This window comes from Mus pahari, chromosome 23 (genome assembly GCF_900095145.1).
Source record: "Mus pahari chromosome 23, PAHARI_EIJ_v1.1, whole genome shotgun sequence".
In the NCBI taxonomy this organism is placed as follows: domain Eukaryota; kingdom Metazoa; phylum Chordata; class Mammalia; order Rodentia; family Muridae; genus Mus; species Mus pahari.
Genome location: NC_034612.1, coordinates 26,228,251 through 26,243,021, shown reverse-complemented (window position 1 = coordinate 26,243,021; position 14,771 = coordinate 26,228,251). Strand labels below are relative to the sequence as shown.

Below are 14,771 nucleotides of genomic sequence, written 5' to 3'. Positions count from 1 at the left end.
TCACTTTGTAGACCAGGCTGGCCTCGAACTCAGAAATCCGCCTGCCTCTGCCTCCCGAGTGCTGGGATTAAAGGCGTGCGCCACCACCGCCCGGCGCAAATAATTTTTTTTAAAAGAAAGAAGGTTCAGAGTTTAAGAATACTTGAAGTGGTTGCCAAAGTCTCAAGTTCGATTCCCAGCATCTACTTGAAGGCTTACCACCTCCTGTGACGGGCACCAGGCACATGTGTGATGCACAGACGTACATGTAGGCAAAATACCCATACACCTAAAATAATCAAAATAAATATAAAAGAAGAGCTATGTAAGGACCTGCTGTGAGAGGCTGGGGGTATGCTAGAGTACCAGTCTAGCTTTTCCAGGGCCCAAGTTCCATCCCTGGCACCACAAACATGAGGGAGGGAGGGAGAGAGGGAGGGAGGGAGGGAGGGAGGAAGGGAGGGAGGGAAAAGACTAGGGAATCCAACTTGACCTCAGGGAACCGCTCAGTGGCTGCCCCTTCTCCTGCTTGTGCCAGGCAGGCGTCCCTGGCCCCAGCTTTGCTACTCACCTGTAGGGGCCCGCCCCTGGCAAAGGCGAGTTACAGCCCTGGGACTCCAGGGAGCAGTTGTTGTCGTTCCCAACACGGAGGACTCGGAGCCGGCTGTCCTGCTGGCCACCCTTGTAGTGTACCCGGCTGGCCCTCAGCGTGAGGTAGTAGCCATTGCGGTCGAAGTAGGCAGGGGCATGCCTGTCTTCTACCTTCCGCGGGGCAGTAAAGTTCTGGACAGCTGGGGGTGGCACTGAGGGTCAGCCGTCACGTGGGCGGAACCACGTGTTCCATCCTGCCAGGCTTAACAGCCTTTCCTAACCACATCCCCCAAAGTCCCTACTTCCCAACGCCCCCTGCCTGCCAGACCTCTTGGACCTGCCCGGTTCAGGGTGAGCAAGCAAACAGGCTTAGCTTACCGCTGCTGTGAGCCACCACCAGCCAGATGGGGTCTGGGTCAGAGAGGCTGACGTTCTCGAACTGGCCCAGGGGTTGCTCCAGTGTGAAGGTAGATTGTGTGAGTCTCCCCTCCAGGGTGTCCCTGAGGAGCTGGGGGGCATAGCTAATGCTCTCTGGGGAGGGTGGGAAAAGAGGGCAGAAGTAGGTTGAGTGACGCAGTCATGCTTCAACCAAGGGAGGACGCGGCTGTCACCAAAACCGCAGATCTGTCTGTCTGTCTGTCTGTCTGTCTGTCTGTCTGTCTCTCTCTCTCTCTCTCTCTCTCTCTCTCTGTGTGTGTGTGTGTGTGTGTGTACATAACTATGTATGCCACAGGCCAAAGGACAATTTTTTTTTTAAAGATTTATTTATTTATTATATTTAAGTACACTGTAGCTGTCTTCAGACACTCCAGAAGAGGGTGTCAGATCTTGTTACGGGTGGTTGTGAGCCACCATGTGGTTGCTGGGATTTGAACTCCGGACCTTCTGAAGAGCAGTCGGGCGCTCTTACCCACTGAGCCATCTCACCAGCCCCAAAGGACAATTTTTGAGAGTTGGTTCCCCACCATGTGTATTCTGGGGCTCCAACTCTGATCATCCGGCTTGACAGCAAGTGTCGCTAGCAGCTGAGCCATCTTACCAGATCCAAAGTTAAGGAATCTTTAGTGGAGATGGCCTGGAATGGGGAGCAGAGCTGTGGAATGGCTAGACCCCTGTCTTGATAGCCTACCAGGGTGGGGTGGCACTGTGTCACTGGGGTGATGGACAGAGGGAGGCACAGGAGGCTCAGATTCAGGGCATCCAGAGCCCTAGGCTGGGCATGTCCAGAGGCTCTGGGGTGTCCCTCCTGTTTGTGGTCCACTCGTGTGTTTGATGGGAATGAACAGGAGCTGGAGAGAGGAGTCCATAGCAACGTGCTAACCTCCCAAGCATGAAAACATGAGTTTAGCCCAGAACCCATGTCAAAAGCCAGGCACGGTGTGGGACGCCCACGGGGTGCCTGTAATTCCAGAGACGGTGAGATGGGAGGCAGGGACAAGAGAAGCCCTCATTCTTCCATCCTCACCGTGATCACGTGATCAGCGTTCACGTCATCAGCCCTCATCCCTCTCAGAGGCTTCATATGCCATAAGGACCTCAAAGAGGCGCTATGGCTCTGTCCAGCTTTGCGGCTGGTGGAAGGAGCTCTGCCCTCCCTGCAGTCCTCCCCCGGCAGCTCTGCCGCCAAGGACAGAGCCACGATATGCCTCCAAGTTCAAGCCTCTAATGCTAGGACAATTTGGAAGAGTGACATGGACTTTTGTGCAAGTTTTATATCAATTTAGGGTCGAGAAGAGATGGCTCAGTGGAAAAGTGGTTGCCCTGCAAGCTTGAGGACCTGAGTTCTAGTCCCCAGCATCCACATAGACAACCAAGTGTGTGACACACACACACAGCTATGTGGGGACAGTCAGGTTCCTGGACACTGACACCTGAGGTGGTCCTGCTGGTCCTCTGAGCTTCACAATGCACTGGGCACTGACACAGCTGTAGAAACACTTTTGAAATTTAATTTTGGGCTGGAGAGATGGCTCAGAGTTTAAAAGCCCTGGCTGCTCTGCCAGAGGTCCTGAGTTCAATTCCCAGCAACCACATGGTGGCTCACCACCGTCTGTAACGCCCTCTTTGGCATGCAGATGTCCATGAAGACAGAGCACTCTTATACATACAATATATAAATAAGTAAATCTTTAAACTTAATTTCCAGGCCAGGTGTGGTGGCGCACGCCTTTAATCTCAGCGCTCGACAGGCAGAGGCAGGCGGATCTCTGCTAGTTCGAGGCCAGCCCGGTCTACAGTGATTTCCAGAACAGCCAGGGCTATGTACAAAAAGACCCTGTCTCGAAAACAAAATTCCTATAGAATTAATCATGGCAGGAAGGACCGTATAGAGGAGTTAAAGCAGTGGGACATTCGAGAGGCTTCAACTCTGCTGCCTGAGCCAGCGAGGTGCCTCACTGGGAGAGGTGCCTGATGCTCTGAGTGCCGGATCGGATCCAGGTTCTATTAACGGGCTCTCAAAATTTGTCCTCTAACCTCCAAACGAGCATCACAGCACACATTCACCACACACACACACACACACACACACACACACACACACACACACAGACTGTCTTTTGTCCTACCTCAGAAGACTAGGGAATCCTGCATACCATAGGTAGCTGATTTTTTTTTTTTTTTTTTTTTTAATTTGAGGGAAGAGGGATGGAGGTCTGGAAAGGAGAGGTTATTTAGGGTTATTTTATTGGTAAAAATGTAGGTGTGAGAAACAGAAGGAAAGACCAGTCTCCTTGCTCTTCAGCTTAGGGACTGAGGGGGTAGACACCCATTCGTCACCATGTGAGGTAGGCTGACTGCCAGAGGCATCCAGGAACCCGGTCCACAACCAAGGGAGGGGATCAGGAGGCACCCAAGCTGCAAAGGAATACTCCATTCCATCCTACAGAGAGTACCCCACACCCCAGCCTCACTCACCCAGACCCGTCCCAGGCTGGACACAAGTCAGCAGCAACAACAGGGGCATCTGAAGCAGAGACCGTCTCCCCTGGGGCCCCATGGCTGCGCTGAGCTTCCAGCTGCTGTCCTTCCTTTCCAGGGTGTCTACGGTGCAGCCCCAGCTACTCCGCCTGGGCTGGGCTACCGGAGGCTGCTACCGGAGGCTGCTACTTTGGGGTCCTCCCTCCTCCCCTAAAACTGGTTGGACAGGTTCAGGGGCTGAGGCTATAGGCTCTGGGGAACTCAGCATCACTAGGGATGGGTCCAAAAAGAACAGACAGACGGAGGGAGACAAGCCAGAGCACCTGCACTGGACTCCACGAGAGAGCCTGGGCTGGGAGGGGCCAGGTATGAAGCAGGCTGTTCTGGGTGTGGGCTACCCCATAAAGATCCTGTCCTGCCTGCCCTGGGTCCTGGCCACTAGAGCACCTCACAGTCCCCTTGTGGAGGAAGGAGTCGCTTCACCTTCTACAAGGCTGACAGGCAAAGCCCTCAAACTCAGGATATAGCCAAGGATGACCCTGAATTCTTGGTGCTCTCTCCCGATGGCTGGGGTTGCAGGAGAACTCTGCCACAGCCAGCAAATCAAATCAAAGTGATAGATTGGCAGTTTAATGGGCCAATAGATGATGAGCAGAAGAAGTGTAAATAGACAGGCAGACAGACATAGGCTTAGATGTAGCTCAATGATAGAATTCTCTCCTGGCATGTGTATGAGTTCCTTCCCCAGCATCGCAAATAGATGTGTGCACGTGTCTGTGGTATACATACATTCACACACACACACACACACACACACACACACACACACACATCATATACGCATACACAATCTGTCTCTTTCTTTCTCTCCCTCTCCCTCTCTCTGTCTCAGAAGTTGAAAGCAGCCATAAGACTTAATCCCAGCACTTGGGAGGCAGAGGCAGGCGGATTTCTGAGTTTGAGGCCAGCCTGGTCTACAGAGTGAGTTCCAAGACAGCCATGGCTACACAGAGAAACCCTGTCTGGGGGGTGGGGACCAAAAAACCAAAAAAATCAAAACAGAGCTGGAGAGATGACTCAGTGGTTAAGAGCACTGACTGCTCTTCCAGAGGTCCTGAGTTCAATTCCCAGCAACCACATGGTGGCTCACAACCATCTGATGCCCTCTTCTGGTGTGTTCCCACATTGTTAACCGGGGTCTTTCTTGTTTCTGTTCTGGTGCTGTGTCACGCTCCAGGCTAACCAGACCACGAACTTCTGGATGTTTCTCCAATTCCCCCCCCCCCCCCATTTCAGCTTAGAAGTTCTGGGATTACAGATATGTGCTGCTGTATCTGGCCTTTACATTTCTTTTACTCATTGCTAGTGTGTGTGTGTGCGTGTGTGTGTGTGTTTGTGTGTCTATGTGTGTGTCTATGTCTCTGTCTGTGTCTTAGTGTGTTTATGTGTCTATGTCTCTATATGTGTGTGTATGTCTGTGTGTGTGCTTGTGTATGTGTCTATGTCTGTGTATGTCTGTCTGTGTGTGTCTGTATGTGTGTATCTGTGTGTGTGTCTATGTGTGTGTGTCTTTGTGTCTTTGTGTGTGTCTATGTGTGTGCCTGTGTGTGTCTGTGTAATGTCTGTGTGTGTTTGTGTATGTGTCTATGTCTCTGTATGTGTATATGTGTCTGTGTCTCTATGTGTGTGTCTGTGTATGTCTCTGTGTGTTTGTGTATGTGTCTATGTCTGTGTGTGTGTCTGTTTATGTTCGGGGTCTTTGTGTATGTATATGTCTCTCTGTATGTGTGTCTGTGTGTGTGTGTGTGTATATATCTGTGTGTGCCTATATGTGTATTTGTATATGTATATGTCTGTGTCTCTCTGTGTGTGTCTGTGTGTGCCTGTGTGTATATATGTGTCTGTGTCTCTGTGTGTGTGTGTCTGTGTCTGTTTATGTGTCTGTGTCTCTGTGTGTGTGTGTCTGTGTCTGTTTATGTGTCTGTGTCTTTGTGTGTGTATATGTCTCTCTGTATGTGTATCTGTGTATGTGTGTCCGTGTGTGTCTGTGTGTGTGTGTACAGGCTCGCACACACTGTTCACATGCACACATCCCACGTTGCATGTATGGAGACAAGAGGGAGAAGACACTCTAGAGTCTGTTTTCTCCCCGCACCAGGCACAGTGGCAGCGCCGCAGTTCCTAGAAGTGGGAAGGCAGGCGTACGAAGGATGTTCACATCCTGACGAACCAGGAAGCAGAAGGGGCTCGGGACAGATAACCTTCGAAGCCCCGCCTCTAGTGACCTATGTCTGCAGCTAGACCCCTACCTCCACCGCATCCCAAAACAGTGCCACCGGCTGGGACCAAGTGCTCAAGGCATGAGCCTGTGTGAGAGACATTTCAGATTTAGGCTACAACATAGTAGCTGGCTCTTTCTCCATTAAACAGCGGGCAAAGGCCAGGCCTGTTTAGCTCCCTCGGGTTTCTCCCCCGTGCTGGGTCTAAGACCTGGCCAATGGATTTGTCCAATAACTGGTAATGTGGAAACTTCCCTGTTCACTGTGTTGGGCTCAGGCCTGGGACTGCCACTTTTATTTTACAGCATCAGATGGGTGACCGGAATAACACAGCACCTTCCCTTCTGGGTCCCAGGAGCACCAAGCACCAGTGAGAACCAACCTGAGGAGAGTGGGTCCCACATCCCCAAAGAGGCCAAGCAGCGGCCATACCAAGCCCCCGGGAATAGACTCTCCCTTTTGACCTTTCTTACTGTGTACCTTCGGGGGTGACTCATAAGGTAGGTGGGGCTTCCACTTGCTACCACATCGGAGTTAAATAGCTATACTCCCAAGGACTGGCCCAACTCTGGATCACCAAACGAAGACACAGCTCCATGGCAACCATCACGCCCACAGTCTCAGGAGGTCCACTGTGTGCCTCCAAGGGTTGACCGGGCTCACCTCACACCCTCCAAAGAGAGAGAGAGCCAAGGGCTTTGTCTGGGCCCAGAGAGAAAAAATAACCAAGTACTTGATGCCCTTACTCCAAGCCCTTGTCCAGTGGGAAACGCTCCAGACAGAGTTCCTTGATCTGTCTTGAGTCTTTCTACTACAAGATGGTTCATACCCTACCAGTTGTGCTGTGTGTCTCTTATGACGAGTAGCTTGCCACCTCAGAAATCCCAGGAGAGTTTCCAGCATCCACCACCAAAAACTAGAAAGTACTTTCTCCTTAGGCTCAGCAGTGAAACATCTAACTAGAGTCTCCCAGGGAGGGGCTGGGCTGTGGCTCAGTGGTAGAGCCCCTGCCTAGAATCCCCCAGGGAGGGGCTGGGGGCGTGGCTCAGTGGTAGAGCCCCTGCCTAGAATCTCCAAATGATGGGTATGGGAGAGTGACTTTGGGTTCCATCTCCAGCATGCCAAATATAATCAAAAGCTTTAAAACAACAACAAAATAAACAAACAAACAAAAAAAACAGGCGTGATGGCACAGACCTGAAACCTCATCTCTCTCGGGTTGAGGCTATCTTGGACTACACAGGAAATTCCAATTTAGCCTGAGATTTTTTACCTCCAAAATACAAAGAGGGGCTAGAGATGCTCACCAGTTAAGAGCACTTGTTGCTTTTAAAGAGGATCCAGGTGCCATCCCCAGCACCCAGGTGATGGCTCACAACCGTCTGTAATTCCAGGGGATCCAATGCTCTCTTCAGACTGCAGGCAAAACATTCATTAAAAAAAAAAACTTTTTTAAAAATTAAGGTGGTAGCGGCACATGCTTTAAATCCCAGCACTTGGGAGGCAGAGACAGGTGGATCTCTGTGAGTCTGAGGCCAGCCTGGTTCCAGGCCAGAGTGAGTTCCAGGACAGCCAGAGGGCTACACAGACAGACCCTGTCTTGAAAAACCAAAACACCACCAAGGACACTAAAACGGGGCCCTGCTTTGTCATCTCATATGAGGCGGGAGAATTGACTCAAGTTCGAAATTGGCCTGGGCTATTGAGTTACAGAGGGCCGGAAGTAGGGCCAGGTTATTATACCCTTCAAAGGGTGCCCCAGGGAGCTGCTTCCTCTGGCGAAGTCCCACCTCCTACAAATTCCACACCTTCTCAAATATAGTCACTGGACCGAGTGGGGAACATTTCATTTTCAAACCATTAACAAGCAGGCTCTGTGATTCAAAGTTTCTCTGAAGTCACGGGGCCCTCTGTACGGAAACTTGAGTGGCTTGAAACTGAGGGGTTGCCAGAGGACAGAGGGTGGAGCCTAAGTCTGACCAGTCACCCTGAAGTACCCGAGGAGCAGCCAGGTGGGGTGTACCCTGGGAAATACTGATTCCCGAGGAGCAGTGCAACCCACCTTCTCGGCTTCTGTCTCACTGCTTCTTATCAAATGCTTAATTTGTTTGTTGTTGTTGTTGTTGTTGTTTTCTTGCAAAACTGATGATTGAACCCTAGGTCTTAAGCAGAATAGGCAGGGGCTCTACCACCGAGCCACGCCCCCAGCCCCTCACTGGGGGATTCTAGGCAGGGGCTCTACCACCGAGCCACGCCCCCAGCCCCTCANCCAGCCCCTCACTGGGGGATTCTAGGCAGGGGCTCTGCCACTGAGCCACGCCCCCAGCCCCTCACTGGGGGATTCTAGGCAGGGGCTCTCCCACTGAGCCACACCCCCCAGCCCCTCCCTGGGGGATTCTAGGCAGGGGCTCTACCACTGAGCCACACCCCCCAGCCCCTCACTAGGGGATTCCAAGCAAGAGTTCTGTTTCTGAGCACAGCCTAGCACTTCACTTGCAGATTCTAGCCAGTTGCTCTCTATTGAGCAATGCCTATACCCGAAAAGGTGATAGACTAAAACAAACAGCATGACAGGATTCAGCTTCCACTGTAGCCCAGGCTAGCCTCAGACTCTAGCCTCAGCCTCCCAAGTGCTGAGATTACAAACATTGAGCATTCCAGCCCAGCTTGCCTTCCTGTCTTTTTTTTTTTTTTTTTTTTTTAGATTTATTTATTAGATGTAAGTACACTGTCGCTGTCTTCAGACACTCCAGAAGAAGGCATCAGATCCCGTGACAGATGGTTGTGAGCCACTGTGTGGTTGCTGGGATTTGAACTCAAGACCTTCAGAAGAGCAGTCGGTGCTCTCAACCGCTGAGCCATCTCTCCAGTCCCAGCCTTCCTGCTTTTTATTAACCCTTTTATTAATCTTCTTTAACCTAAGCAGCCCCAGCACACAGGGAAGATTTCGCACTGCTCAGATACTTGGGGTGGCTTTCGACCAGCCCACGCCCTGTCCCAGGGTAGCTCCCCCACCTAGTTTACTGGTTGTTGTTGTTGTTTTCCATATTTGTTTAATTTTTTTCTCTGCATATGTGTCTCCGTGTTGGGGGCTGTAGGTGTCCATGTGCACCGACGTGCAGGGACCCTCGGAGGCCAGGGGCATCAGATTACCATAGAGCTGGAGTTCCGGTTGTAAGCTACCACATGTGGGTGTGGGGAATCGAACTCAGACCCTCTGTGAGAGCAGAGGGTGCTCTTAACAGTTGACCTATCTCTCCAGACCTTACTTTCTTGACCTGTGTTTCCATGCCCCTCTACCTAGCTGGTTGAGTGCCTCACAGAATCAGCAGTGGTACCCAACCCCCACCTCTCTTCCTTCAACCTTCCCTAAAATCCCCAGCTCCTGTGGTGCCACCTCCAGGAAGCCTCTTTGTGCCCCACCCGCAATGCCAGGCTGCCACCGCCACTCATGTTGTCCCCGTCCTGGTGCTTCTTCCTAGCACTGGACATTCTAAGCTAGTTCCAGCCATGTCTAGTGGAGGGCGCCTCAGAAAGAGGTGTCAGAGATGTCTGGAGGACCAGTCCCCTCCCTGTTACTCCCGAGGGCTCCTCCACTGCCCTGGCCCCACGGCTTAGGAATGGAGACACAGGCGGAGACACGGGCCAAGAGCGAAGCCCAGTGGCTCGTGAAACACACGTTTGACGTAGAGAAACTTGGATTGTTTTCATTGCCTGGGGAGAGAGGTTCTGCCGAGGGAAAGGGAGAGGCCAGCGTGATTAATGGGACATTCTTCTTGTTCCCTCCCTGGAGGGAAGCCAGGCAGAAGAATGGTTGTCAGGGCAACACATTCTTTTCTTTCTCCTGGGTCCTCTGGCCTGTGTCACTCAGGAGGAGCGACGTTTTCGGGAGGCCAAGAGTGCAGTGTGAGACATCAAAGGGCGCTGGACATCTTCTGGGTTGAATGTTCATCTCTCAGAGGGGAAAAGGAGGCCAGGAGAGATGGGCAGAACTTCCTGGTGGGGCTAACATAGCAAATGAGGACAGAGAGGTGACACCGTGTGTTCCTGTCTTGCTCCCAGACGCTCTCCACAGGACTCAGGGACATCTAGGCTGGGAGCAAGGAGCGATGGAAGGGAGGTGCAGGGTCAGGGGTGGGGTTCAGTAGTGCTGGAGTTTCTAACTATCCTTGTCTGACCTCTGACCTCTAAGCCCTCCACAGCACATATCCATGTGTCTTTTCCTCCCTCCCTCCCTCCCTCCCTCCCTCCCTCCCTCCCTCCTTTCTTTCTTTCTTTCTTTCTTTCTTTCTTTCTTTCTTTTTCTTTCTTTCTTTGTTAAAACAGGGTTTTATTCTAAAGCCCAGGCTGACCTAAAATTTGAAATATTCTTTCTCTTTAAACCTCCCTGATGCCGGAATGTAGTAAAAAATATAGACATGTCTTCAAAAATAGTTTTAAATTTTATCTTATTATATGAGAATGGGTGTTTTACCTAAATGTATGTATGTGTACCATGTGTGTGCCTGGTGCCGAGGGAGATCAGAAAAAAGGCATCGGATCCTCTGAAACCGGAGTCAGAGATGGATGTGAGCCACCACGTGGGTGCTAGGAGTCAAATCAGGGTCCTTTGGAGGGGCCAGTTTTCTTGTCCACTGAGTTATCTCTCTCCGAACCCTAAGACAGGTTTTATTGCACTAATTTATCATGTGTGTGTTGGAGGAAGGGGGCGTGCTCATGCGCTAGCATGTGTGTGAAGGTCATGAGGGCTACTTTTAGAAGTTGGTTCTCTGTTCCCCATGTGGGTTCTGGGGACTGAATTTGTGTCCCCAGACTCAGCACAGGGCCTTTAACCGGCAGATGAGAGGGAGGGCGTTGCCTGAGGTCTGTTCCCACCCTGTGTTCCAACAGCCATGCTCTGCTGACTGATGAATCACAGTGCAGTCACCTCCCCCCACCCCCCCAATCCTGGATGTTTTTCCAACAAAGAACTTGTTTTCAACTGATGAGCTATGAAGCTGTGGGTCAGTGGGTGTCCTGACATTTCCTTATATAGAGTCCTCCTGAGATCATTTAATAAAACGTTCTTGGCACTTGGGACATAGCTCAGTAGTAGCGCACCTGCCTAGAGTTCCCCAGTGAGAGACTGTGGGAGTTGTTCAGTGGTTAGAGCCTCTGCCTAGAATTCTCCCCAGTAAAGGGCTGGGGATGTGGCTCAGTGGTAGAGCATTTGCCTAGCATAGAGAGGGGCCCGAGTATAGACCCCAGCAGTATAATAGAGAAATAGTAAGTACATGAAATTCCCCCCACTCGGTGTGGTAGTTAATCCTAACACTTGGGAGGTGGAGGCAGGAAAATCGCAGGACCCTGTCTCGAGAAGAGAACAAAAGTAAGTGATCCCACACCTTTAATCCCAACACTCAAGAGGCAAGGACATCCAGGGGTCTCTGAGTTCAAGGCTAGCCTGGTCGACATAGTGAGTTCCAGGCCAGCCAGGGCTACATAATAAGACTTTGTCCTGCTATGTCCAAAGAAACAAAGTAAAAAAAACCTCTTTACAACCTGGCTGCTGCTAGAGACTCACCCCAAGGTGTCTAGTGCTCCTGTTGTGTGTAACTCTGGGGCAAAATGTCCCATCAGGCCAGCACAGCATTAGCTGTTCTGGGCAGGACCACTGGATTCTATGACACCTCAGCCAGCATAGCCTAGGGCAGGAGATCACCAATGGGTGGCTTCTGATGATGGCCTCCAGATGACCTGAGGTAGGGCTCTACCTTCCTGAAACATTAGGAATTTGCCAACACCCATGCGCCACAGTGCTGTTAAAACAACATTCTCATGGCTGACAGGAGCTGCTAGCACTATGGACAGCCATCTTCTCCCGCCTCTCTTCAGGCACGTCAGGCGCATCAGGCTGTCCTTTGGTATTTACTTCATTCCTCCATGTAATCCCACTGTGGGGTCAGAGTCCTGGCAGGGCCGGCACAGCAGCGAGCCTGTGACAATGAGTGCCTGTGGCTGTTGCTAGCGAGGCCAGCTTCTTAAATTTTTATTTTATTTTCAATTTTTTTTTTAGACAGGGTGTTTTAGTCTGCAATGAAACACCGTCTCCAAAAAGCAAGTTGGGGAGGAAAGGATTTATTTGGCTTCCACTTCCACATTGCTGTTCATTACCAAAGGAAGTCGGGACAGGAACTCAAGCAGGGCAGGAACCTGGAGGCAGGAGCAGAGGCAGAGGCCGTGGAGGGAGGGGTGCTGCTTACTGGCTTGCTCCTCATGGCTTGCTCAGCCTGCCTTCTTGTAGAACCCAGGACCACCAGCCCAGGGACGGCCCCACCCACAATGGGCTGGGCCCTCCCCGTTGATCACTAATTGAGAAAATGCCTTACAGCTGGATCTCATGGAAGCTTTTCCTCAACTGAGGCTCCTTCCTCTCTGAGGAATCTTGCTTGTGTCAACTTGACACACAAAACCAGACAGCACACAGGGTCTCACTAGGTTGCTTAGGCTGTCCTGAAACTTTCTGTGTAGACAAGGATGGTCTCTAGCTCATCTAGAGCCTCTGCCTCTGCCTCTGCCTCTGCCTCTGCCTCTGCCTCTGCCTCTGCCTCTGCCTCTGCCTCTGCCTCTGCCTCTNTCTGCCTCTGCCTCTGCCTCTGCCTCTGCCTCTGCCTCTGCCTCTGCCTCTGCCTCTGCCTCTGCCTCTGCCTCTGCCTCTGCCTCTGCCTCCTGAGTACTGGGCTCAAAGTTGTGTGCAATAACACTGGGATCAGTTTTTTTAAAAATATTTTTACTTGTGTGTGTGTATGCACATGTGCATGTGTGCATGTGTTTGTGGTTGCCCAAGATACCATAAACAGCCTGGCTCCCTTGGAGCTGGACCTCCAGGTGGTCGTGAGCTGCTGATGTGGGTGCTGGGAAGCAAGTTTGGGTCCTCATGGAAGAGCTGCAGAGCCATCTAACTGCTGAGCCACCGCTCCAGCGTCCCTGCCTTTTAAGTTACTATTCTTCTGCAGGAGAGAAGGGTCCAGAGAGGGCCTGTGTATGTGTGGCAGTTGGGCGCCAACTCTGTGAGCTTCTTCTCTCCTTTCAGCTTTACCCAGGTTCCCAAGGATCAAACTCAGGCTTCCGAGCTATGGCGGCAAGTGACTTTACAGTCTGGGCCATCCCGTCCACATTTCCCGGACAGCCATTTGGCATGTAGCACGCTGTGCCAATGTACTAGGGTGTGCTTTGGAAAGTTTTGTTGATTTCAAGGCTCTCTGCTTGTTCCTTCTGTCTTCCTACGGAGAAGGGAGAAGCCACAGCAAGATAGCACATGTTAACTTTCTGCCTGCCTTCTTGAGACTTGAGTCTTGAGAGTCTAGGGCAATGGCAGGGGTGGGCTGGGGGCATAGTTATCTGTGAAGAAAAGCTACTGGTTACTTTATATGCTAGTATAATTTTAAAACAAAATCTCTATTTATTTATTTATTTATTTATTTATTTATTTAGTGTGTACGTTTATGAACGTGTGTGTGTGTGTGTGTGTGTGTGTGTGTGTGTGTGTGTGTGTATGCCAGTGAGTGGAGATCAGAGGCTCTCTCCTCCTACCATGTAGGCCCTGGTGACCAAACTCAGTTTGGCAGCTTTGGCAGCAAGCACCTTCACCCTAGGAGCTTTCTCACCAGCCATCGGCTGGTCTCTGCGTTGATGCTAGGGGCTAGGGATGTAAATCCCCCCTCAGATGTTGGTAACACCTTCGTGAAACTTGAACAAAGACTGACAACAAGTCTCTGGTCTGGGGAGATGGCTCAGTGGGCAGGAGCACTGACGGCTATGGCAGAGGATACTGGTTCAACTCCCCGTACTCACACAGTGGCTCACAACTGCCCGTAAATCCAGTTGCAGTGGATCAACTCCCTCTTCTGACCTCTGTGAGCATCAGGCACAAATTCAGTGCACACACGTACATGCAGGCACAACACTCATACACATAAAACAAATCTTTTTTTAAAAAATTTTTTAAAGAAGGCTGTGTTCTTTTCTATTGGGGTGGGGAGGAGATGTCCCCAGGCACATCCCTGCATCTCTATCACTCTAGAAGTTGAGAAGGGAACATGCAGAGTTCAAGACCTAGTGAACTAACATATCAAGATCCTGTCTTGGCACACACACACACACACACACACACACACACACGCACACGCACACATACATGCACACACACTCACAGATGACCCCCCCCCTCCAGAACTCCTTTTTCTAGGAATCTGATAGACCTCTCCCTGGTGTTTGGTGCATAAAGATCTCCATTCTCATTCCTGTGTGTATGTGTTTAATTTTGTGGTTTTGAGGCAGAGCCTCCGACTGTAAGTATGAGAACGGTCTTGAACTCCCGGTCCTCCAGTTTCCCCATCCATCTCCAGAGTACTGGCCTCAAAATCACGGTAATTAAAAAAAAAAAAAAATCACAGTAATTCTCCAGCCTCGGAGCCCCAACTGACATCCCCACTGCCTCTCCCACTCCCACCCTAACCCCGACCCCATGCCCTCCACCCCACTCCGCACGCACCTGCCGCCAAGCCTGCTGTTTCCCATTTTCTTTCCATTCGCTACTTTGTAGTGATTGCCAAGGCATACTCTCGCCCCCGTGTGGCGGCGCCGGGAATCACCACAGACTGTAGAAGTACCTACAGCAAGCCACGGGGCACCAGGATCACAAAGCCTGGGGATCCTTTCGCAAGTCTAGCTGAACCTTGAGCTCTTTAAAAATAAATCTTAAATCATACACTTTAAAATAAATTTCAAAATACACCTGAAAAATAAAGACCTGTTAATTATCTTGCATTTGCAGGTGAGGGGGTGCAGAGGACCCTGGATGGGGAGCACGCATGCATGCCTTATTTTTGTAGAGGTCAGGGTCAGAGGACAACTTGCCAGAGCTGGTTCTTTCCTCCCACGTGGGAACAATTCATGTCAGCGGACTTGATGGCATCTCACAGGCCCTTCATTCATTCATCTTTTTTCTTTTTTTTTTTTTTT

General features: G+C 51.0%; 1 protein-coding gene across 2 annotated transcripts in view; it reads right to left on the bottom strand.

The window, feature by feature from the left end:
* Upk3bl2 (uroplakin 3B like 2) overlaps positions 1-3,595 on the bottom strand; it is a 7,236-nt gene extending 3,641 nt beyond the window's left edge. Inside the window, exons 1-3 of one of the 2 annotated variants that reach the window (XM_029533915.1) lie at positions 3,487-3,595; positions 949-1,101; positions 551-770 (exon numbers count right to left, since the gene is read on the bottom strand). In XM_029533915.1, the coding sequence (XP_029389775.1) occupies positions 551-770; positions 949-1,101; positions 3,487-3,568 (455 nt within the window). In that variant the 5' untranslated portion in view covers positions 3,569-3,595. The remainder of the gene's footprint in view (positions 1-550; positions 771-948; positions 1,102-3,486) is intronic. The other variant, XM_021187233.2, reaches the window with a different exon arrangement.
* Positions 3,596-14,771: the final 11,176 nt, after the last annotated feature.